This window comes from Corylus avellana, chromosome ca3 (genome assembly GCF_901000735.1).
Source record: "Corylus avellana chromosome ca3, CavTom2PMs-1.0".
Lineage (NCBI taxonomy): Eukaryota > Viridiplantae > Streptophyta > Magnoliopsida > Fagales > Betulaceae > Corylus > Corylus avellana.
Window position 1 is genome coordinate 5,551,258 of NC_081543.1, and position 23,598 is coordinate 5,574,855.

Genomic DNA, 23,598 nt, shown 5'->3' on the forward strand with positions numbered 1-23,598 from the left:
ATGTTAGTGCATGGAGGTAGTAATACAGAATATCTCGTAAAACTTAATTATACATGCATGTTTTCGGTCACTAGAAAAAAAAAAAAAAAAAACAAACAAACAAATTAAAAGAACGACCTGTTTTCATGCATGGTTAATCCAATCCTTTTGTTGATTGATGTTGAAGAAATTCTTGATTATGAAGGAGTTAAACATAGGTTAATGTTAGACCTTAAAATAAGGATCAGAGTAGAATCTAGTAATTCGAGAAGAATTCATATTCCAAGTGTTTATAGAGTACATGACAAGGATTTTATCATTAATTTTAATTCAGTCTTCTTATAAACCTAATAAAAGCTATTAATTTTTTCTAATGGGGAAATGCTATAGACCCAAAACTCTTTTTCCCAAATTCTTGTTCCCAAATGACTTGGTCCGTTCAAGAAATAACTAGATTTAAATTGGTTTTTTTTTTCTTAAGTGAACGTGGGTTCCAGATCATTTGGAAAGGAAATAAGTTTTGGGGCTTATGAAATAATTATTTCGCGTACCAAACGTACCCTTAGGTTACATTTGGTATGCATAATGACTATTTAATTAGGAAAATAAATAGTTTTTATTGAAAATAGAAAAATATGGAATGAAATAGCCTAAGAATAGCAATTCCCATTGCCCATGAGGATACGGACATTCCAATTTCCAAGTATTAGATCTTTTATTAAATACTCTAACACCAAGACTATTCTATTACACCTACTTCTTAATAAAAAAATATTCATTTTTTCTAATAGAATAGTCATTCCGCGTACCAAACGGTTACCTTAGTACACATCTACGTACTCATTACATAGCAAAAAACCAGGCAACATCTTCTAGAGACCACCTCAAAAAAATCTTGTGTAAGAAGGGTCATAGAGCACCAAAAGAAGAAAGAAAAGGTGCTCATGGTCACCGTGCAATGAACATCTTGTGTATAGCTTTATTCAAACCCACCAACTCCTGCATAAAAAGGGTCATAGAGCTCAAAAAAAAAAAAAAAAAGGTGCTCTTTCGCTAAGTTCGGCAGTGTAAAAATCTGCATCAACATTTAGTATAGTTTTATTCAAACCCACCAACTCGTGTCTCCTGTGTAAGAAGGAACATAGAGCTTACAAAAAAAAAAAAGGTGATCATCACTCAATCCGACCTTGCAAAAATTCGCGTCAACATTTGGTATATAGTTTTATTCAAACCCACCAACTCATGTGTGCACTAGCTTGCACATGGTATATATATTCATGCATAATCAAAATCTTAAATAATTAATCCTAAGATGGTCACTAATTTAATTGGTGGACCCAATTAAGTGATTGCTAGTTGTAAAATCATTGTCATCGATTTGTATTATTAGAAACGTGCATGGCCACCTAATGGAATTAATTATATGCCCTTAGAAGTATAAAAATGTGAAGCAGCACCATCAAATGTGCTTTTCCATTTGAAACATGGAATTTCAAGGGATTAATTTAAAAAAAAAAAAAAAAAAAAGGTAAGTCAGGAGACTAACTGTGACTATAATAGCACCTACCAACTATGAGTCGCACAAAAAAGATCTAAACAGTGAAAATTGCAGACGCTCGCCCAAATTTGACTGAGCTACAATTAATTTGAAACAACGTAAGCACTCACGCAATGAGTCTTGCAGACAACTCAATGTGGTTAAATGGGACACTTTTTTTTTTTTTTTTTTTTTTTAAACAAGACAAAACTTCTTTAATTAATTTCAGGTTTGTATTGCTCCCACTTTTATGGAATGTATATTAAAGTGGGGACTCTACTCCATGAATCTCGTTATGTCCATGACCTAGAGCCCATTTGGATCTCCCTGAAAAGTCATTTATAAGCTACTAAATTAATAAACAAAACCCAAACATGGCCTCGATCTCAATTATCTTAGGGGAGGGCTTTGAAATGAGCAAATGAAGAGTCTCCTATATATATATATATGATACAGGTGGAAAGCACTTTCCAGACAGTGATCTTCTTCAAGCTATAAAAGCATGTCACCATGTGAGAACGATGAAGCAATATAGTAGTGGCCGTGGGTCTCCTAAAGCATGCCGTCATGATCACCATGAAAATATATAAAGGTTTCTCCTACTATATGCGAATGCTTAAGAAAGTATATATATACACAACTTAAAAGAGAGTTATTTGTGATGTTATTTGCAGCATTAAGCTTATTTCATTAATTTCATTACATTTTTTTTTTTTTTTTTGGTGTTATAATAACTTCTAGCAACCGATAACATCGCAAAAGTCATTAAGACAAAGAAAATGCTCGTGGTACTATAATTTTCTTTAAAATTGACATGACACTCTATAATTTGTACAATAATTAGTATTCATTAAGTATTAACAAAAAATAAACAAAATAATTGTTTCTTAATATATTTTTATTTTCAACTCAAATACCTATCAAAGTAGAATCCAACATTTTGTCGTAATGATGCCGCTTCAGCTTCTATGTTGCTGCCTGATTTGTTGTGTAAATCTCTTTTACATTTCTCATAAAAGCTATTGCTCATGCCTAATTTGTTTAGTAACAGATTAATTTGAGTTGTTGCTCATGATAAATTTGGGATATTTAAGATTTGGGTATAAAATTATTTGAGTTATAATGGAGCTTAGGGCCAAACCTTTTTTTTTTTTTTTGACATGTTCACACAAGAGGAGGATGATTCGAACTAGTAACTTCTCCTTTATAAGACGTGGTCACCAGCCAAACCTCCAAACATGAAGGAAACAAAAAATCAACCTGACATAATGACTTCAACAGTACATATTTTAAAACTTGGAAGTGCACGAACCTTTCAATATATGTCGGAGAAAAATATTAACAAAATACAACATGTGAAATCATGTGTTCACACAAGAGGAGGATGATTCGAACTAGTAACTTCCCCTTCATAAGATGTGGTCACCAGCCAAACCTCCAAACATGAAGGAAGCAAAAAATCAACCTGACATAATGATTTCAACAGTACATATTTTAAAACTTGGAAGTGCACAAACCTTTCAATATATGTCGGACAAAAATATTAACAAAATACAACATGTGAAATCATGTGTTCATACAAGAGGAGGATGATTCGAACTAGTAACTTTCCCTTCATAAGACGTGGTCACCAGCCAAACCTCCAAACATGAAGGAAACAAAAAATCAACCTGACATAATGATTTCAACGGTACATATTTTAAAACTTGGAAGTGCACGAACCTTTCAATATATGTCGCAGAAAAATATTAACAAAATACAACATGTGAAATCATGTGATTTCAACCACTAAATCACAAAGTAGTCAAGTTTGAGGAACTGTTATTCTTTTAATCTCCCAAATCTTAATCTCTCCATCTAGACTGCCGCTGCAAACTGAAACGACCCCGTTGGAAGCGCCTGCCGAAACTGCCACCAACGACTTAACCGGTTTTTCATGTCCTTCCATCACCACCATACAATGGTACCCAGTGTCCTTTCCGTGTTGCCAAATCCTCACCGTTCGATCAGATGACCCACTGGCTAACAAATCGTCGACGTTGATTAAGCATAGGATTGCCCCCGTGTGACCCGACAGTGCCTCCCTGAAGACCATGTTGTTAGTTTCACCGTTTTCCCTCTCCCAAACCAAGATCCGACGGTCAAAACCACCCGAAAACAACAGGCATCCATCACCGTTCAAAGCCAGCGCATTAACGGTGGATTTGTGCTTCTCTAGGGTCGTCACCAAAGTGTGCCTTCGCACGCCGTCGTTTCTCTCCCAAACCTTAATGCACCCGTCAGCCGAAGCAGTGTAAACGGCGCCGTTATCAGAGACGACAACGGCATTCACGGCGTCTTCATGGGCTTCTTTCACAGACTCCAAGCACCGATGGTTCGACACGTTCCATATCTTAAAACTTTTATCCCAAGAAACCGAGTACATCAGCCCTTTGTTAACAGCGAGACCCGAAATGGCGTCGCAGTGCTCAATCCAAAGCCGCTTCCTCTGCCGCTGGACTTGAACGTAATTCTTCGGCAAAAGAGAACGGCGAAAACGGTCCATAATGGTGGGAAGCGTGCACACGAGGCGGTGTTTTTTGGACTCCGCCATTTGCCATACGCGGATCTTGGAGTCTTGGTGAGCGGTGAAGACGTTGGTGGCGTTGAATGCGACGGACTTGACGGCGCCGGAAGTGGGATCGTCGTTGAACGCGTCGACGAGGGTGTAGTTGGATAAATCGAAGACGTTGACTGCGTTGATGGAAGCGGCGTAGAGGAGGTTGTCGTGAACCGCGAGGCAGCAGCTTATATGGGAGTTGGTTTGAGGTGCCAATAATGTGGTTTGAGTGGTATGCATTTGGGAGATTTCAGTGGTGAAAATATGTTGGAGGCGGGGGAATATATATATATATATAGTAAAGGGTTTGTGTTTATTTTATTCATCAAAAGATCAAAGATGTACACGGCTAAATATAGTCGGGGGAGCCAGAGCCGCGTTGGTTTGTGGCAATAATAGGAGAAGTGATCAATATACTTTTTGGTTCTCTCTAATTATATATACTCGCGAGTTATTTGTTTGGGGGTTGGAGAAATAGTACTTTTTGGTTCTTTTCTAGACTTCTTTCATTTTTTACATGAAGGAAAATTCTGAAAAAATGACCAGCAGCAGCTTCCTTTGTCTTTTGCACTGTTGATGGAGGAGATGGCGTGCATGGCAGGAGATCATCATGAGGACGATGGGTTCGTCGGAGTCGATGAAGTCGCGGTATCAGGGGCCGGCGATCGAGCTGCCAGAACTCCTCCTGGTTGAACTGGATCTGGAAGTTTGAAGTAGCCCATTTGATTGACATGATTCGATCAGTTCTACCTTTGATTTCTTTCCCACCCCACTTTAATTCTCTGACCCTCTTTTTGCACTTTCTTCAAGTTCATGATGTTTGGGTTTTTCATGAGCTTTGTCGTAACCCATGCACGTCATTGTTGTTACATAAGTATCCGTTGTTCCCACAAATTAACATGTCCCGAACATGCATGGTGATGGTTTAATTAATGGTCTAAGAAAATTTTTAAGTAGTAAGGACATGTATTAAGGCGTAAGTTCGAATCTCTGTAATAGAGAATCTTTATATATGCTTAATTAGTATTAACCATTTTGAATTTTCATTAATATCTTAACGGGAAGATGCCCTGATAGAACTGAGTCAGACTATAACTCCGTTGAATTTGAATTTGAGAGAGTATCTGCAATTTTTTAATTTAGACCTTTTTTATACGGCTTCCAATAAATAAATACTAATATAATCACGCCCAGATATAATAGCTTGTATTTTATCAATTACATGATTAAATTGGTGGTTGAAAATGCACATAAAAACAATGGCTTCCTATGTAGTTAGCCTGGTCTTCTTTTCCTGTGTATAGGGTACTTTTCTGATTTGAGACAGGTGCATGTGAAAAAGTACCAAATTACCATGCACCATAAATTATTTAGGTATCTAAAAAGTCAATTAAATGGTACGTGTTTTATGTGTCAGTAAATATTTGTATTATTCACAATCAAATATTGAAATCTCCCGGAATTTCAAGATGTTAAACGCTTTGAAGCAATCATAGCCGTCAATCTAGAAGGTATTGCAGACTCATGTCCAGCCGTTGATGAATCAAAACCTTCCAAAATAGACAACATGTGTGTCAAAGTATTAATTATATACGAGGTAAATTTACAACGATGATTTATTATTCCTACTAGATTTCTTTATTATTAGGCTAATAAATATTCTCATTTTTAAAAAATTATCAGATATAACGGTACACTAAATCTATTTTGGCAAAAATACCCTTATTAAGTTTTTCTAAAAAGTGAAAAAAGAAAGTGGTAAATGCTTTTGTTTGAAATCTTTGAGAGTTCTTAAACATCCAATGTTACCTTTTATTTATTTATTTATTTTTGTAGGCAAGCATGCCAAAGAGTCTCAGAAGAACATTAGTGCAAAAAAAAAAACAAATGGGCATTAACACGACACGTGGAGGATGGACTGTGGAACTGCACGAGAGAAGTGGTGACAGTATCATTGCCCCTCCCCCTAAAGGGGAAAAACAAATGGATAGGAATTAATTATAGACCCCCCATGCCCAAATCTGTGTGTTTCTCACTCATATCTCTGTGACTCTCCGTCCCTCAGTCCTCTCTGTCACTGAGCTAGTGAGCTTAGCAGCAAGCACAAGAAACTGAACAAATTTCAAGGAATGTCAATTTGCCAGTGAGTCTCTTTCCAGAGCTTCAGTCTCACAGAGAGATAATGGGTGGGGTGACTTCGTCAATGGCTGCCAAATTTGCATTCTTTCCACCGAACCCACCTTCCTACAAGCTGATTACGGACGATGCCACCGGGCTCTTGCTCCTGGACCCCTTTCCTCACCGCGAGAACGTCGAGGTCCTGAGGCTGCCCACGCGCCGTGGTACCGAGATCGTGGCCGTGTACGTCCGGTACCCCATGGCCACCTCCACCATCCTCTACTCTCATGGAAACGCGGCCGATATTGGCCAAATGTATGAGCTTTTCGTCGAGCTCAGCGTCCATTTGCGGCTCAATCTCATGGGGTGTGCATGTTCTCTCTACCCTTTTGTCAAATTTGGTAGTTCTTATTATTATTATTTTTTTTTTCATGCATGTAAATTGTTCGTGTGATTGGTGTTCTGTGTTTATGGAGGGTAAGTTGATGAAATTAAGATGAATTAAGTATACCCATTTCGTGGTCTGTGGGAATTCGAGTTTCTTTGCCTGGAAGGAATTGAAGTAGAATGGGATGTTGAAGCTGTTTCCATGTGGGGTTGGGCTGGGATTGGGTTAGGGTCTCAGGTTCAAATCTTGATCCAAACGGGGAAAAAATGATAGATTTTTCTTTTTCGTTGTTCTCTGAGTAGATTTAATTCTTTCATATGATTGGCGTGTGATGTTATCCGTAGGTTGTCCGACTTCTTGGTGCTATTGGGAAATAAAGAGTAGTAGCGGAATCGAAAAATCTTTTGAATTTCTATTAAGCTGCTTAGATTATTAAGCTTAATGAATTGATTCAATGAATAAAGTTGGAAAGTTGGGACTCCTGCAGTAAGTTTGCCATTAAGATTTAGGTGCAATTATAGCTTTCATGTTTCTTTCTAGTTTACTTCTGGTCCAGGGTTTGATGAGCCAAAAGGAAGTTAATAAATGAATTCAAAGAGGTTGGTGAATGCAGCAACCCTCAATCAAATCAAAACATCCAGACTCAGACCCCAAAGATGACATAGAATTTCATTTTCAGGTTTCAGCTTGAACTTAACTTTGCCTTTAATTCTACGCTTGACTTCCCAAATAACATCTTGCAAGAGCTTTCCTTCAGCCTTAGGAGGAGAACCATTCCGAATGAAATTTCTTTGCCACCATAAATTGTAAACCACAACACCCCAAGAAATTTACACAGATTGGCCTTCAAACTATAATTATTCCACTCCTTTAAGCCCAAATAAACCATTTCTTGCCATGAAGAAGGAATAGAGCCATAAGAATTTCTTCTCATAACAACTTGCCACAGGCTCTTACTATAACCACAACTAAAGAAGAGGGGGTCAAGATTCTCTATACACCCTCTACAAAAAGCACACTGAATATCTCCCCACGAGCTTTCACCCACCTCCTGGTTTAATTAATAATTTGTTACAGTGATTGCAGATTTAGCTTCTAATGCACCCCTAACTTAGAATTACTTTCCTTCTCGTCTCCTAGTTGAGTAGGATTCATTTGGATGCAGAAGAAAAGAATCTCAGTTGGTTTTGTGTGGTAAAGAAAACTTTTTTAAACAAAGGCAAGGTATTTTCAAAGTTGAAAAAAACTAGCTTGAAAGATCACCACTCACCCTAATTATAAAAAAAGGCTTTGTAGTGTCGTTTAAAAATTATTATTAGTAGCATATTTGGTTTTCATAACGTTTGAGTCTCTGTTCCAAGGCCTAAAACCAGAAGATATGCCTTGGTAGCATAAGTCATAGTTTACAGTGTCCATTTTTATTGTATGATGGCTCTCTCGATAGGAGGCAACTGACTTTCCACCTAAGTGTCAGATATTGGACATACTCTCAATCATCTTATGAAATTATGCAGGTATGACTACACTGGATATGGGCAGTCATCCGGCAAGGTAACCACAGTATGAAAAAAAAAAAAAAAAAGGCAATATGAATTTCCTTCTAGTTGTTCTATGTTTTGAAAATGCTACACATTAGCACTCTGAAGCTCATATGTGAATGTTTTTGCAGCCAAGTGAGCAGAATACTTATGCAGACATTGAAGCAGCATACAAGTGTCTTGAAGAGAACTATGGTGCTAAGCAGGAAGACATAATCCTTTATGGGCAATCTGTCGGGAGTGGCCCCACACTGGATCTCGCTGTCCGTTTGCCTAGACTAAGAGCTGTTGTCCTGCATAGTCCCATACTATCAGGGTTAAGGGTCATGTATCCTGTGAAGCGCTCATACTGGTTTGACATCTATAAGGTCAAATGCTTGTTTATTGATCTATATCACTGTCATTAACTGTTACATCTATATAGAAAAAAAATATTTGTGCATGTTCTTTCTCTGAATATTATTTTACTTTGATTTTGTGCAGAACATTGACAAAATTCCATTGGTAAAGAGTCCTGTGCTGGTGATTCATGTAAGTTTTACTCTATTATTAGAGTGTTACTGTTTTAGGTTTTTTGTGACATGCTTCTTGTATTTACTGTTTCTTGTAGTTGACTACATTAAAGCAGTATCATTCAATTAGAACAATCCATGCAAACTCATTCTTGTGGTGAGTTGGACTTGCATAGAAATAAAGAAATAAAATGCTCCATTATGTCTCACAAAAACATTGGAATCAAAGTATGATAGCAAATTTTGAATCTGAGGTAATTCCTTGAAAGAAAAAAAACATGTTGAGAAAATTGAGTGGCACGGGATAATGGAGAGAATGTAGTGCTTCTGTAAGAAGCCAGAGAAAGTAGTTCATGACCAGATGCTCACATCTCACTTGCAAGTAAGAGCAATGACTGAAACTGCAATATATATAAATTGAAGGCACTTAAAAGGACTAGAGATAAGAGATAAAGGTTTTTGTCTAAACCAAGGATATGAGCAGGACTCTGTTGTGCCAAAATTATTAGTTAACCTTCCGCAGTTGAAATAGGAAGTGAGCTGAATCAAAGGTGTGTCCTTCCTGGTCCTCTCATACTAGGGAAAGGTCCTCTCATGCCATTCGTTTGATGAGAAATAAAAAGGAATATCGAAAATTGGAGCATGAACCAAGGCAGTTATGAAACTAATTTCCATTATTCCAAAATTTATGGATAGTGCAAATTCTTGCCATATTTGATGCCCTTCACTTACTCTCTTGCTCCTCTTCCTTGGATAGAATAAAAAGATCTTAATGTATTTATTGTGATATGCTTGGATAGTGATTTAGTGGTTGTTTTGAAAGTGATGTTCCTCTTTAATGAGGGGAAGGACTTCTGTTCAACCATGAGAGGGAAAGGATTTGAAACGAGGTAGGCTGTATTCTATTATGTGAACTACTATTACTTATGATGATCAACAGCCACCCCCCCTCCCAAAAGGGGCACACCAAAAACTGAGTTCCCTTTATCCCTTTCTGTCCATCTTCCTATGGTCACAAAACTTTAATGATTCAAGGTAGTTTCCTTAAGAATGATGAATTTAGTTATGGTCCTACACCTTTGTAAATGTGATGTTCGTTGTTGCTGATGGCATCAACTAGCTCTAGTACACGAGTGAAAATTTATGGCATAGGATGTTGTGGAGTTTGTAATCTTGATATCTGGATTCTGCTTTCTGAGAGAAGAGACAAACTAAAAGTTTATAGTTGTAGAATGCCTGTCAACCGGCAGGGTAGCCTAAAAAAGAGGAAGAGGTAGCAGCAATTATGACAAAAAATAAGTAAAGTTGTCTACTATGGTTTGATGATGTGCAACAGATTTTTTTGTATCCTAGCAAAGAGATAAATTTTTATTAAATAGGTGGCCTTTTAGGGAAAGAGGAAGGCTAGAATCATGCTTTTAAGGTATATGCAATGGAAGATGATATGATGGTTTATAATTTAATAGAGGATATGGTTTTGGGTGGAGCTAAATCTTCACAAAGTTCTCTCATCAGCTGTTGCCAACGCCAACTTGTTGGGATTCAAGAATTTTTGAGATCGAGTTGTTGATCGAAGTAATAGATGGATGAAAGAAGTGGCCCAGTAGACATGTATGATTTTAAATGTTTATTACATGCCTACCTTCTGTTTGAAGAAAGGTTCCAGCTCTTATCTTGAACTTCGCCAACATAATTTGAGGTTTTAAGAATATTTCTCCTTTGCATTGTGTTGAAGAAATAAACAACACTACAAATTTGATTTCTTTGTCAACATTGGCATATAAAATTCAATAACAACTCTAGGGGAAATCGTTCATCAAAAGTTAAAGATCAAGTTCGTTTTTGTGGCACTTCTATGGATATCTAGCATCTGCTTTTTGCAACTTTTGTCTTGGTCCATCTCCTGGGAAGATTCATTTTTGCAGTACACATACGTTCCGTCACATAAGCATTGTTCATGTAATAATGAAGAAAATCAAAATGAAACGAAGAGAAATGGAAAAGGAAAATTGTAGCAAGGAGAACTTGGAATTATGAAAAATCTTTACTTTCTACGTTGGAGTCTACAGTCAACATGACTTAGAAAATTTTATGACACTTCACTATCATGATAAATGATGAACAAATAGCATTTTTTTTTCTTCAGAAAAATAAAAAGAAGTCAGCTATAGCTGTGTGGATATTATCTTAATGACAAGTTGTTCATGTGGGCAGGCTTGGAACGTTGATTTTACATGCTATTGCCATTTTATAAATGCACAATCAACTTTAAGCATTAAGATTTTCTGGACTTCCCTGTTTTTCCCAGTCATACTTTGCACAATCTCTGAATGAAGTATCAAATTATCTGATTCGGTGTTTTGCTCTTGTTGTTCTTCAGGGAACTGCTGACGAAGTTGTTGACTGTTCTCATGGCAAGCAGCTTTGGCAATTGTGTCAGGAGAAGTATGAACCTTTATGGCTCAAAGGAGGAAACCACTGTAATTTGGAGCTTTATCCTGAATACATTAGGCATCTAAAGAAGTTCTTATCGACAGTTGAAAAGTCGCGTTCATTTAGGAATGGTCCAAGGAGCAGCATAGACCGAATTGAACAGCCCAGACAGTGTACTGACTGTTTTGAGGCTCCTAGGAAGAGTAGTGACTGGAGAGAAAAACCGAGGAAAAGCATCGACAGGCCTGAAAAACTGAAAATTCATGATTACAAGTTTCATAACATTGACAAGCTAGAAAAGTTACGAATCCCATTTGACCAAGTGGAAAGGTCTCGGAAAAGTGTGGATTACCATGAGAAATCCCGGAGAAGCATTGACCACCAACTAGAAAGAGCACGAAAGAGCGTCGACTGGTTGGATCGGATCCGAGCTGGGTAGTCCTATTCTTAGTGAAATTTGTGCACTGAATCTGTTCTTGGGGAAGATGACAAAAAAAAAGCTACGAGGGAAGGATAAGCAAATTATTTTGGGTTTCATTTATGGTTTCTGAATTTGTATCTTCAAGTTCCTGTAATTGTGTCATGGATTGTAGAGTTTGATATATTGGGATCATTACCTTGGTTGTCACTTGTCAATGGAAGAACTCTAACCTCTTTTGTTTTTCATTGTTGAAAGAAATCAAGGCTTGTAGTTAACATGATCGTGTTTAGAAAGCTGTGGCAACTTCATGTTATGGCATGCTTGCTTCATATTCAACACAATTTTTAGAGACCAATGTCCAAGAATTGTGTTAAATTAAACTATAAAATTTATTAGTTTAAACTTTTGTAATAATATTAATTTAACATGGTATCGAAGTTAATGTCTAGAATTCTAACCTTAATTCTATAATTTATCTCTTATTTTAATTAAATATATCACTTGTAGTACTTGAGTTGGCTCTCAAAGTGTTGGAAGTTTATTTGTAAGGGTTCATAAAAAAAAGAGTAATTGTAAGTAGCATACTTATGTCCTATTAAAAATGATGTGGCTATTAAAATCATCATTTGATCAAAATTCAATAATAATTAATCACAAGCTCAATGGTGATTTTAATAGTCACATCATTGTTAGTAGGATACAAGTAGGACACAAGTAGGTCACCTAGAAAGATACAAGTAGGACACAAGTATGCTACATCTTTAATAAAAATTCAGTTTTTAAAACGAATTTTTCGATCGTCGTTTATCTTTAGGACGAAGGCAACGATCGTCGTTTATCTTTTTATCTTTTTTCTTTTTGGCTATCCAAAAATTTGATATTCCCGAAGTACCCCTGTACGTCAAATCTTTCTCTTAATCCCCTGTGAAGAATACAATTGCTCTTCTGACTCCTCCTTCGCAAACCCTAATACCATCAGTTGCTCTGATACAATCGAATTCCATCAATATGTAAGTGCATGTTTTAATTATTCTCAGAAAACGTTTTATTTATTTCTTGTGTTAATATTCCGTTTGGTTGACTAGAAATTACAAGAAAAACAAAAAATCAGCTGGTTTTGTTATATCCCAACTCCAAAACGAATCAATTTTTTACTCTGGCTTGAGTTGAGCGGTGATTTTGTTTTGAAAAGAGGTGGAATTTTGTTTTCCTGCTTGTTTTTTCAGCAACCAAACAAAAGGAATTTTATTATTATTTTTGCATTTTGATATTATAACAATCACTTTACTTATCAAAAAATTATTTTTGAATTTTGATGAAAAATGGGGCGGAAAATCTTCGCAGGTCACAGGACGAGATAGCAAGGGAAGCGATAAAGCACGCTTTGAGGGCTCTGCGTAAGCGGCATTTGCTCGAAGAAGGCGCTCATGGTCCAGCTTTCATCGCTCTTTCCAGGCCCATCGTCTCTCAGGTACTCTCTTGCTATTTGCCCTTCAAAAGTTATGATTTTCTTCTGCTTGTGAACTTGCAAGTTGCTTGAAAACAAACTTCTATATATTTGTTAAATTGGAAATTGATTTGAAAATAGTAATATATATGACTTGCTAAATAATATTAGGAGATGTAAAGTTGAACGCCTTTTAGATGCAGAGTCTTAATGTTTGTGCCCCTTATGATGTTCCGTTTTGATGATTTTGAATATTGTGATTGAGATTTCTTGTGCGTGTCCCTTAAGGGATCAGAATGGAAAGAGAAAGCAGAAAATCTGGAGTTGGAACTTCAGCAATGTTACAAAGCTCAATCGCGCTTGTCTGAACAACTCGTGGTGGAAGTAGCTGAATCCAGATCTTCGAAAGCTTTAGCTCAAGAGAAAGAAGAAGCAATCTCGAATCTGCAGACAGAGTTGACTCAAACAAGGTTATCTTTTACTCATGTTTTAGCCAACTAGACACTTACCTAAAAAAGAAAGATAAATAAACAACCATTTGATGATACTCGATTTTCAGTCTGTTGGGTGAATGAATGACTTCAACTTAGGTATATGCTGCAGGGACGAATGCTCTCAATTGAAGATGGACTTAGAAGAAAAGATTAAAGCTTTAGAATTGGTTCTGAGTGAGCACCTGGAACTTAGAGCACAACTGGAAGAGATGACAATTAAAGCTAAGAATGCTGAGGCCGAAAATAAGATGTTAATTGATCGCTGGATGCTGCAGAAGATGCAGGATGCTGAACGGCTCAATGAGGTACTTTATATTATTTTCATAGTTGCGAAGCATGGAATCAGGAGTAGTTTTATGGTGATACATAGTGTTTGCTTTAGGTTGTGAACTGGACGCATGGTTGTGAACTGTACACCTGGACGCTTGACCCCCAGGCGGCTAATATTTTAAAAACTGGTCGAGCTTTGGCTACTGGTGATGCAATTAATGGCATGTGATACCTGACAATCTATTATAATGCCACTAAGATTGTATTGTTCTCATTTATTTTAATTAGTACTGTTATAATTGTGTTGTCCTCGTTTATTTTAGTTAAAGGAATTTCATTAAGGACAAAATTTTCCAAGTTGGACTATTAAATTGACGTATTTAAAATGCATGTGATTTTCGCATTCATTTTTAATAGTGCATGTGATTCACATGCATTTTGGACACATGTTAGTTTAAAGAAAATTGGTTGGTCTGGAGGAAAATTTTGTTTTTTCCTTAATCTTTTCAGCTTTAGCAACGGAAGCGAACCTTCTTAGTTATTAAGAATAACACCTTTTTTTTTTTTTTCAAGTTTTTAAGAATAACACTTAAAGTAAGGTTGACTAGTATTTAAATGAATTGCCATCAGAAGGATTTTTTTTGTTTGAAAATATTAAGAAAAGATATTTGTGTGTGTAAACATGCCTAGAAATTATATGAAGCCCCCTATTAATAGAAATGTTTATTTAATTCATTAAGACCTATTTGTGTGATTTATGGCCCTATGCCTAGGAAACAGTAAAATGAAGATGTATTATCACCATTTTCATTTCATGTGTTTGGAAGGTATGCTTTGTGGGGCCTGAACTATTCAAAAAATATAACAAACCCCTTACAAAAAAAGAAAAAAAGAAGGAAAGATTGAAGAAAAGAGAGTAAGAGGTAGAAAAAACTGTGTGCAAGAGAGTTGAATGAGAGTTGGAGAAATTGTTGTATTCTTGCATTTCAGTTTTAGCATAGTGAAAATTGTCTTCATTTCTTTTTCTTGTTTTTTTGTCACCCTTGGTTTGTTCTGCCAATGTTTTGTGCCTCTTATTTTTGTGCTCTTGTTTATTTCTTTGTTCCTCCGCTTTGTGTATATATACATTATTTGCATGGGGTTTGCTCTTTCATTCGTTAATATAAATTATACTCACAAGAAAAGAATAATAGAAATGTCAAATTAATTGGAAATAATTTGTGTTTCGCAGAGTGCTCATGGGGACGTATACCATGGCTAGAAAAATAGCATTTATATCTTATATTTTAGTAAAGAAAAAGATTTTGTGATTTGCAGAGGAAATGGAACTAGTAGTTTTGTCATTTAAGATGATTTATCATGCTGTAATTTGATACAACAATTCAAGAGCTATGGTACCATATGAAAAATGTTGAAAACCATTGTTTAAAACAATACGAAGTTAGATTTGGATTTGATATGATGTGTAGACATGGATTATTTATGCAACCACTTTGAATTTTTTTCCTTGTTTGTAAAGGAGTTGAGATTTATTTATTTTCCTCCCTTTTTAGCACAGAGTGATTTGCCTCACTTGACTTTTCTTTGATCTATTTAGGCAAATGCAATTTATGAAGAAATGGTTGATCGGCTCAAGGCTAGTGGTTTAGAAAGTCTTGCTCGGCAGCAGGTGGACGGTGTGGTCCGCCGAAATGAAGATGGTGCTGAATTCTTTTTGGAGTCATCCGTTCCATCGGTATGCAAGCACAGGATCAATGCCCATGAAGGTGGTTGCGCTTCCACATTGTTCGAGTACAATTCTGGCAAACTGATTAGTGGGGGACAAGACAGGTCGATCAAGATATGGGATACAAACAGTGGATCACTAAGTAATACTCTTTATGGTTGCCTTGGCTCTGTTCTTGATCTAACTATTACCCACGATAATAGATCTGTAGTTGCAGCTAGCAGCTCAAACAACTTGTATGTATGGGATGTCAACTCCGGCCGCATCCGTCATACTCTTACTGGCCACACAGATAAAGTATGTGCCGTAGATGTAAGCAAAATTTCAAGCCGTCATGTTGTGAGCGCAGCTTATGATCGTACCATAAAAGTATGGGACTTGAATAAGGGTTACTGCATCAACACAATCATTTTTTATAGCAACTGCAATGCTCTCTGCTTCAGCATGGATGGACAAACCATTTGCTCTGGCCACGTTGATGGGAATCTTCGATTATGGGATATTCACACAGGAAAACTACTAAGTGAAGTAGCTGCACATTCACTTGCTGTTACATCCATCTCTTTGTCACGAAATGGAAATGTAGTATTGACTAGTGGGAGAGACAACGTGCACAATTTGTTTGATATGCGATCTCTAGAAATTTGTGGCACATTCAGAGCGACGGGAAACAGAGTTGCATCGAATTGGAGCCGATCCTGCGTCAGTCCTGATGACAACTATGTAGCTGCTGGATCCGCTGATGGATCTGTGTATATTTGGTCCATATCTAAAGGTGATATAGTGGGTACTCTTGGGGAACACACCTCTCCTGTGCTGTGTTGTTCATGGAGTGGGCTTGGAAAACCTCTAGCCTCCGCAGACAAGAATGGGATTATTTGTACCTGGACATGATGGATATGGTGTCAATGAGATAAATCAGGACAACGTTATTTACTCTTTATGTTCATAAGGTAAATATACGGATACTGTAAAAAAGCTAAACTAGTTGTGGGATTGCTGTAAATAGTAATTATTCTAGAATAAATCTGGCCGATTGATTTTTTAGCTTTTCAGGGTATCAAAGCCTATAATCAGTTAATGTGCGTCGTAATTGCTGCTTTCATATTTGAAAAGGAACCATTTGCAAGGAACAAAATAGAAAAAGAAAAAACTTGTGAAAATAATACTAAAAGAATGCTGTTTTCAGTTTGTGGTACACTAAACAATCTAGAACTCCGTTTGTTTCGGCGTAAAATATTTTTCAGAAAATATTTTTGGCATTATACAGTGTTTGGTGTGCTATAAAATAAAAGTTCAACTGAAAATGATTTTCGTTGACCAAAAAGCTTGTACATTTTTTGGAAAACAGTTTACATTTTATAATTTCGTAAACCATTTTTTCCAAACTCATTCAGACACTCACCTCAAGGGCCTAAACCCACACAGTCTTCTCCTTCACGCTTAGAACGCACGCACAACTTCTCTCTCTCTCTCGGTCGGGCTTCTCATCTTCTCCTTCACACTCAACACGTAGTCCTCTCTTTCTCGGTTGGCATATCAGGTACTCTCATCTCTCTCTTTCTTTGTTGAATCATATTGAGCGTTTCATTCTCTGGAGAAAGAAAATTTTCAAATATGCGAATTTGTCTTTATAGATTTGGTAATTTTCGTTTGATTTTGGTTTCTTTCTCTGTCATTTTCATTTTCATGTAAGCTTTTCAGTCTAGAGAAAGAAAATTTTCAAATAATATGAGATAACTGTTGTTAATATTTGATATAATTTGATCATGGATGCCTACTTCCTGGGCTTTTAAAATGTGCCAACAACCTTCACTACATAAACAAGATCAACATTACATTAATTTATTTATTGATCTATACTTCCATTTTGTTATTCGTTCACAAGAGAAAACGCTTTTTCGGCGTTCTGTTAAGTAATTAGACAAAATCAATCACCTGATTAAAGAATTCAGAAGCTGAATTAAAGAGAATAATTAACTTTGATTTTTTCTCAAAAATGACCTTAAAACCATGCACAACAAACCAAGCCAAGTGGCCTTCGGTTCACCCAATTTCACTCTCCTTTCCAAAAATGAAAGGCGACTCTATGTCTTGAATAGAAAGCTCATGTAAAAAGTTTCAAGACTCCCAACACCGTCGTTTTTTTTTTTTTTTTTTTTTGGAGCAAATCCTATACAATTTAAAAATTAAATTATAAAATTTAGTTATTTTTTTACATCAAACAACCTGAAAAATAGGTGCAAAATGGCACTTTTTAAAAAGAAATAATATTACTGTTGAGAATTAAGTATATTTTTATTAGGTTCTTATTATTTACGTTGTAAAAAAACTTTAAACCAAAACCTAAATTTTGGTTTTTAAGAAAAATAAGTCTGCAAAAAAAAAAAAAAATCTTTTAAGATTTTTTTATTTTTTTTTATTTTTTTATTGTCTCCATAACATATAAATTTTTTAATAGATGATATCATCGCAAATGTGGCATGTGCCATGCCACCGGTGTGCTTACTGTTTAAGCACGCCGGTGTTCCACTAATCACTACTTTTCAAGTAGTTGAATACGGCCAAAATTTCGTAATTTAAAAAAAATAAAAAAAATGTAGGAGATCGTTGATATTTTTTTGTTTTATATGTCTTCTCTGTCTCTCATCCCTCTCCGCCTAATCCCAGTAATACTTTTATTTTACCGATATTAAAACTGTTGGAACAAGTGACTCATATTCTACTACTAGCTCATTGGGTGTAATTAGTTTATGTGGGCCTAGGAACAAATAAGTTGTAGGGGGTTATTTTGGAGTTTTTCAAAATACTTATAATTAGGATTTTCCTATAAATATATTATGTTGTAACTCTAAATTATTGAATAGAAAAATAAAGTCGCACTCTCTCTCTCTCCTATGAACGTAGGCACATTGCTGTGCACGGTAACAACAAAAACCATTTGCAAACCTTTGAATTTCAAATTCATAATCAAGCGTCCATGTCGAGCATCCCGGAAGAGCTAATTGACGACATTCTTTCCCAGTTACGCGTCAAACCCTTATTACGTTTCCAGTGCGTTTCCAAGTCATGGAACGCCCTAATCAGACGCCCAGATTTCATCAAGAAGCATCTCGACCGCTCCATTCAGACCAATAAGGAACGCACTCTCATTGTCAAGGAACGGGACTCCGATTACCTACTGAATTACTTCTCGGTGCGTTTACACGACGACGGTCGGTTTGGCAGGGTCGTGAAGATACACCCGCCACTGCACGACCCAGATAGGTTCGCCCAAATCTCGGGCTGTTGCAATGGCCTGGTTTTTATCCACGACCTGGACGCAGAGATCGTGATTTGGAACCCATCAATCAAAAAGTACAAGAAATTACCCTATGAGCCTTCACGACCCCCTTCTGGTTTCTACAAATATTCGCTGCCTCATTTAGCCTTCGGACACGACCCGGTTAATGACGACTACAAGGTTTTGAGGGTTGAGGAATTCTTAAAACTAAATCCGCTTTCAAGAGCGTTTGAAGTCAATATCTACAGTCTGAGAGCGCATTCTTGGAGAAGGGTCGAGGACGAATGGCCTTACCAGGAGTCATATATTTCTCGTTGTGAAATGGCCTTGAGCTCGAAGTCCTTAAACGGTGCTTTGCACTGGTTGGTTACTCCTTTAACTGAAGGTGCCCGTCTCTCTCGTTGTGAAATGGCCTTGAGCTCGAAGTCCTTAAACGGTGCTTTGCACTGGTTGGTTACTCCTTTAACTGAAGGTGCCCGTCTCTCGCCAACCATTGTCGCTTTTGATCTTGCAAACGAGAAGTTTCGTGTGTTTCCGCAACCAGTTCCATTGGAGTCATTGGACCGCAATGTGAATATGGCATTGGAGGTTTTGGGAGGACGCATGCTCCTATGTGTTTGTGTTTGTGAGAATGCTTCAGTGGGATTTAATGACGTCTGGGTGATGAAGGAGTACGGGGTGGCAAGCTCCTGGACTTGGCTTTATACCATTGTGGGTGATGAATTGCCTTGGTATTTTAGTTACTACAAGCCTTTGGTGATTTCCAAGGATGGAAACAAGGTTCTGATGGAGCAGGATCGCGAGTATCTCTTTTGGTATGACATTAGAAAGAAGAGTGGCAGGAGGTTTAATATTAGGGACATGCTTAGAAATAAGAGTGGCAGGAGGGATGGTTTCCCCAGTTGGTTTCAGACAGCTACATGCGTGGGAAGCCTTGTTCTGCTTCATGGTTTTAATGCATCAAGCCCTCTTGTATGAACTTTTGCATAGGTGTTTTCTTTTGAGGGAGCCTGCCTTGCAAGTAATGATGGATTATGGATAGTCAGAAAGGAAGTAACTTTTGTGAAAAAGCCTACACCTTGCTTGACACTCAAGACATGGAAAAATCGAAATGTGAATTTGGTTTAATTTGTTCTCTTCCTGCTATATTGGGTTTATGTTGAATTTCAATTTACTTTGTATGAAGTTCATGATTCAATTGCAACCCTCACTGTGAATGAAGCAGAATTTTGAAATATTGGTATTCACCGTTTGCTGCTTTTATATATATATCTTGTAAGCTGTTGTTACTCATCTCCCATTAGCGTTTGGATTTTTTTAATTATTTCATTCAGAAAATGTAAGTGTATGTTTTAATTATTCACAAAAAATGAAACTTGTTAGAGTTATTTTTTGTACTGCCTAACCGGTGATGTTTAAGTTAGCATTATTGTTTAGAGTGAGAATATAGTAGTGAGCTATGAAGATCCCCAGAGAAATGCCACGTGAAGATCCCCAGCCACTGCGTGATCTCACCCAAATTGTGAACAACTGCAAGCCTTTGGTGGTTATAATCTTAGTAAGAGTAATAAGATTCGGAAGATGCCCCGTTCGTTTCAGACGGCCACTGTCGCGGGAAGTCTTGTTCTGCTTCATGGTTATGACTGTGATTCAATTTGAAGTGTCAAGTTTCTTTTATGAACTTTTGAATATGTATTTTGCTTAATGCATGTGAGGGAGCCTTACAAGTAATGATGGATAATCAAAAAGGAAGTGATTTTTGTGAAAAAACCAACACTCAAGACATGGATGAATCGAAATTTGAATTTGGTTTAATTTTGTTCTCTTCCTGTTGTTGAATTTCAATTTACTTTGCATAAACTTCATGATTCAATTGCAACTCCCGCTGTGAATGAAGTTTAGTCCAAAAGCAGAATTTTGAAATATTGTTATTCACCGTTTGATGCTTGTATATATATATATATATATATATATATGAATTGGCACGCATTGTCATTTTCATAGTAAGAAAGACTGGAAAAGGAAATGGAGATCATGAGGGTTAGAGAAGAGTTACGGCAGCAAGCCAAACAAAAGGATGCTATTGCTTAAGCTACTTATTTGGTTATCTTATAAGCTGTTGTTAGCCATCTCTCATAAGTGTTTTGATTTTTTTTAGCTTTGTTATTGTGAGACACTGTCATTGCTCGACATAATCTGGGTTTTCCATTCAATAAGTGAAGGTTTTTTGAGAAGAAGAATTATTGAATTTCGAGAGAGACGATTATAAGATAAATAGTAGAGGAAGGCCACCAAATTAGAAAAGCCACAAAATCAGTAGGCTAGAAATCTGAAATAATAATTTCATATTTTATTTGCAAAAAATAGAATTTCTTAATTTATTCCCTAGAAATCTGACACCCCCTCTCAAGTTGGAGCGTAGATATCTATCATGCCCAACTTGCTTACAAAGAGCTCAAAATTAGGTCTGAAAAGTCATTTGTTGAAGATATCGGCTATTTGTTGAGTAGTAGGAACAAAAGGCATGCAAACAGCTCCACTATCAATCTTCTCTTTTATGAAGTGTTTGTCAATCTCTACATGCTTCGTGCAATCATGTTGCACTGGATTTTGAGCAATACTTATGGCAGCTTTGTTGTCGCAATACAACTTCATTGGCATGTTCACCGGCATCCACAGCTCTTCAAGAATTCTCTTCAGCCATAACATCTCACAAACTCCATTAGCCATAGCCCTATATTCTGCCTCGGCATTGCTCCTTGCAACCACATTCTATTTCTTGCTTCGCCATGTGACCATATTTCCCCATACATAAGTATAGTATCCTGACGTGGATTTCCTGTCAATAACTGAGCCTGCCCAATCTGCATCTTAAATACATCATTTCCAGTGAGAATTATGTCGTCTACATACACAATCAATATCGCTATCTTCCCATCCTGTGAATGTCTTATAAACATCGTATGATCACCTTGCCCTTGAGTATATTCCTGACTTTTAACAAACTAAGTGAATTTCTCAAATCAGGCTCTTGGTGATTATTTTAACCCATATAAGGACTTCTTCAATTTACACACCTTTATGCCAAACTTTTTACCAAATCCTAGAGGTGCATCCATGTACACTTCTTCCTCCAGGTCTCCATTGAGAAATGCATTTTTTATGTCAAACTGTTGCAGAGGCCAGTCACAATTAGCTGCAAGTGACAAAAGAACTCTTACAAAGTTTAGCTTTGCGACTGGAGCAATGTCTCCAAGTAATCAATGCAATAGGTCTGAGTGAATCCTTTGGCAATCAATTGAGCTTTATACTGTTCTAGAGAGCTATCGGATTTATACTTGACTGTAAACACTCATTTGCACCCTACAGTTGTCTTTCCTCTTTGTAGATCAACTAACTCTCACGTGCCATTTTTTTTAAGAGCTTTCATCTCCTCGAAGATAGCCTCCTTCCACTCAGGAACTTTCAGAGCATTCTGCATAGTATTAGGAATCTCCATACAAGACAATTGTGAGGTAAAAGCACAAGCTCACACCCTTCCGGACAGCAATGGTTATTAATTAATCCTATATCTTAATAATGCAAGATTTTCATTATTTGAATTAATGGATTTTCATTAATCCTTTTAGTTTTGGTAGCGGAAGAGAACTCTTCATAGTTATTAAGAATAACACACTAAAAAAGGAAGATTGACTAGGATTTAGAAGAATTGCCTTTAGAAGGATTTTTTTTTTAAAAAAAAAAATGTTAAGAAAAGAATTGACTTTTCTTTGATCTATTTAAGCAAATGCAATTTATGAAGATATGGTTGATCGGCTCAAGCTATTGGTTTAGAAAGTCTTTACTCGGCAGCAGGAGGACGGCATGGTCCGCCGGAACGAAGATGGTGCTGAATTCTCTTTGGAATCATCCGTTCAATCTGTATGCAAGCACATGATACATGCCCATGAAGGTGGTTGTGCTTCCATATTGTTTTGAGCACAATTCTGGCAAATTGATTAGTGGGATACAAACAGTGGATCACTAAGTCATACTCTTTATGGTTGCCTTGGCTCTGTTCTTGATCTTACTATTACCCATGATAATAGATCTGTACGTAGTTGCAGCTAGCAGCTCGAACTTCTTGTATGTATGGGACGTCAATTCCGGCCGCATCCGCCATACTCTTACTGCCCACACAGATAAAGTATATGTGCCGTAGATGGAAGCAAAATTTCAAGTCGTCGTGCTGTAAGCGCAGCTTATGATTGAATGAGGGTTACTGCATCAACACAATCATTTTTTATAGCAACTGCAATGCTCTCTGCTTCAGCAAATCATTTGTTCTGGCCACGTTGATGGGAATCTTCGATTATGGGATATTCACACAGGAAAACTACTAAGTGAAGTAGTTGCACATTCACTTGCTGTTACATCCATCTCTTTGTCACGAGGTGGAAATGTAGTATTGACTAGTGCGAGAGACACCGTATATATATGCATGCTGTACAAAAGCTAAACTAGTTGTGGGATTGCTGTAAATGGTAATTATTCTGAACATGCCAAACTCAGAATAAATCTGGCCGATTGATGTTTGAGCTTTCCAGGGTCTCAAAGCTTGTAATCAGTTAATGTTGTGAAGGTTGGGAGTAATAAATCACTTATATTATTATTATCAGTCCCCTTCTAAGCCGTCTTTCTAATTGGAAACAACAAAGAAAACGTATGCTTATCACATGCTTAAAGGACATGTCATTAATAGTAATTTACAAAGAGAAAGAGCTCCCGCTTCTCTCTAAGAGTAAAAAAGTATTTCTATCTCTTTTTCTTCTTCTTTTTTCTTCTTCTTCTTCTTCTTCTTCTTGTGAGGCTCT

The 23,598-nt window shown here is 36.9% G+C and overlaps 4 protein-coding genes across 4 annotated transcripts; 3 read left to right on the top strand and 1 right to left on the bottom strand.

Annotated features, from left to right (window-relative positions):
• Positions 1–3,320: 3,320 nt before the first annotated feature.
• LOC132173992 (protein JINGUBANG-like) lies at positions 3,321–4,355 on the bottom strand. The gene has a single exon (XM_059585710.1). The coding sequence runs from the start codon at positions 4,353–4,355 to the stop codon at positions 3,321–3,323; it is 1,035 nt and encodes a 344-aa protein (XP_059441693.1).
• Positions 4,356–6,119: 1,764 nt separating this feature from the next.
• On the top strand, positions 6,120–11,802 carry LOC132174678 (uncharacterized). The gene is made up of 5 exons (XM_059586318.1): positions 6,120–6,599; positions 8,136–8,172; positions 8,291–8,527; positions 8,643–8,690; positions 11,052–11,802. Exons 1-5 carry the CDS (start codon positions 6,298–6,300, stop codon positions 11,541–11,543), a joined length of 1,116 nt encoding a protein of 371 aa, XP_059442301.1. The 5' UTR covers positions 6,120–6,297; the 3' UTR covers positions 11,544–11,802.
• Positions 11,803–12,457: 655 nt separating this feature from the next.
• LOC132174798 (autophagy-related protein 16) lies at positions 12,458–16,509 on the top strand. Its single transcript, XM_059586478.1, has 5 exons — positions 12,458–12,535; positions 12,870–12,996; positions 13,261–13,442; positions 13,576–13,771; positions 15,334–16,509. Coding segments are annotated over exons 1-5 (1,530 nt in total). The 5' UTR covers positions 12,458–12,533; the 3' UTR covers positions 16,357–16,509.
• Positions 16,510–18,442: 1,933 nt separating this feature from the next.
• LOC132173994 (F-box protein CPR1-like) lies at positions 18,443–19,723 on the top strand. Its single transcript, XM_059585711.1, has one exon. It carries the CDS (start codon positions 18,443–18,445, stop codon positions 19,721–19,723), a length of 1,281 nt encoding a protein of 426 aa, XP_059441694.1.
• The last annotated feature ends 3,875 nt before the right edge of the window (positions 19,724–23,598 follow it).

Bases quoted from the DNA above. Each gene is read 5' to 3' on its own strand.
- LOC132173992 (XM_059585710.1), bottom strand. From the start codon at position 4,355: ATGCATACCACTCAAACCACATTATTGGCACCTCAAACCAACTCCCAT.
- LOC132174678 (XM_059586318.1), top strand. From the start codon at position 6,298: ATGGGTGGGGTGACTTCGTCAATGGCTGCCAAATTTGCATTCTTTCCA. The intron at 6,600-8,135 runs GTGTGCATGTTC...GAAATTATGCAG, and splicing joins TTGCGGCTCAATCTCATGGG to GTATGACTACACTGGATATG. The intron at 8,691-11,051 runs GTAAGTTTTACT...GTTGTTCTTCAG, and splicing joins GTCCTGTGCTGGTGATTCAT to GGAACTGCTGACGAAGTTGT.
- LOC132174798 (XM_059586478.1), top strand. The intron at 12,997-13,260 runs GTACTCTCTTGC...GTGTCCCTTAAG, and splicing joins CCAGGCCCATCGTCTCTCAG to GGATCAGAATGGAAAGAGAA. The intron at 13,772-15,333 runs GTACTTTATATT...TGATCTATTTAG, and splicing joins ATGCTGAACGGCTCAATGAG to GCAAATGCAATTTATGAAGA.
- LOC132173994 (XM_059585711.1), top strand. From the start codon at position 18,443: ATGTCGAGCATCCCGGAAGAGCTAATTGACGACATTCTTTCCCAGTTA.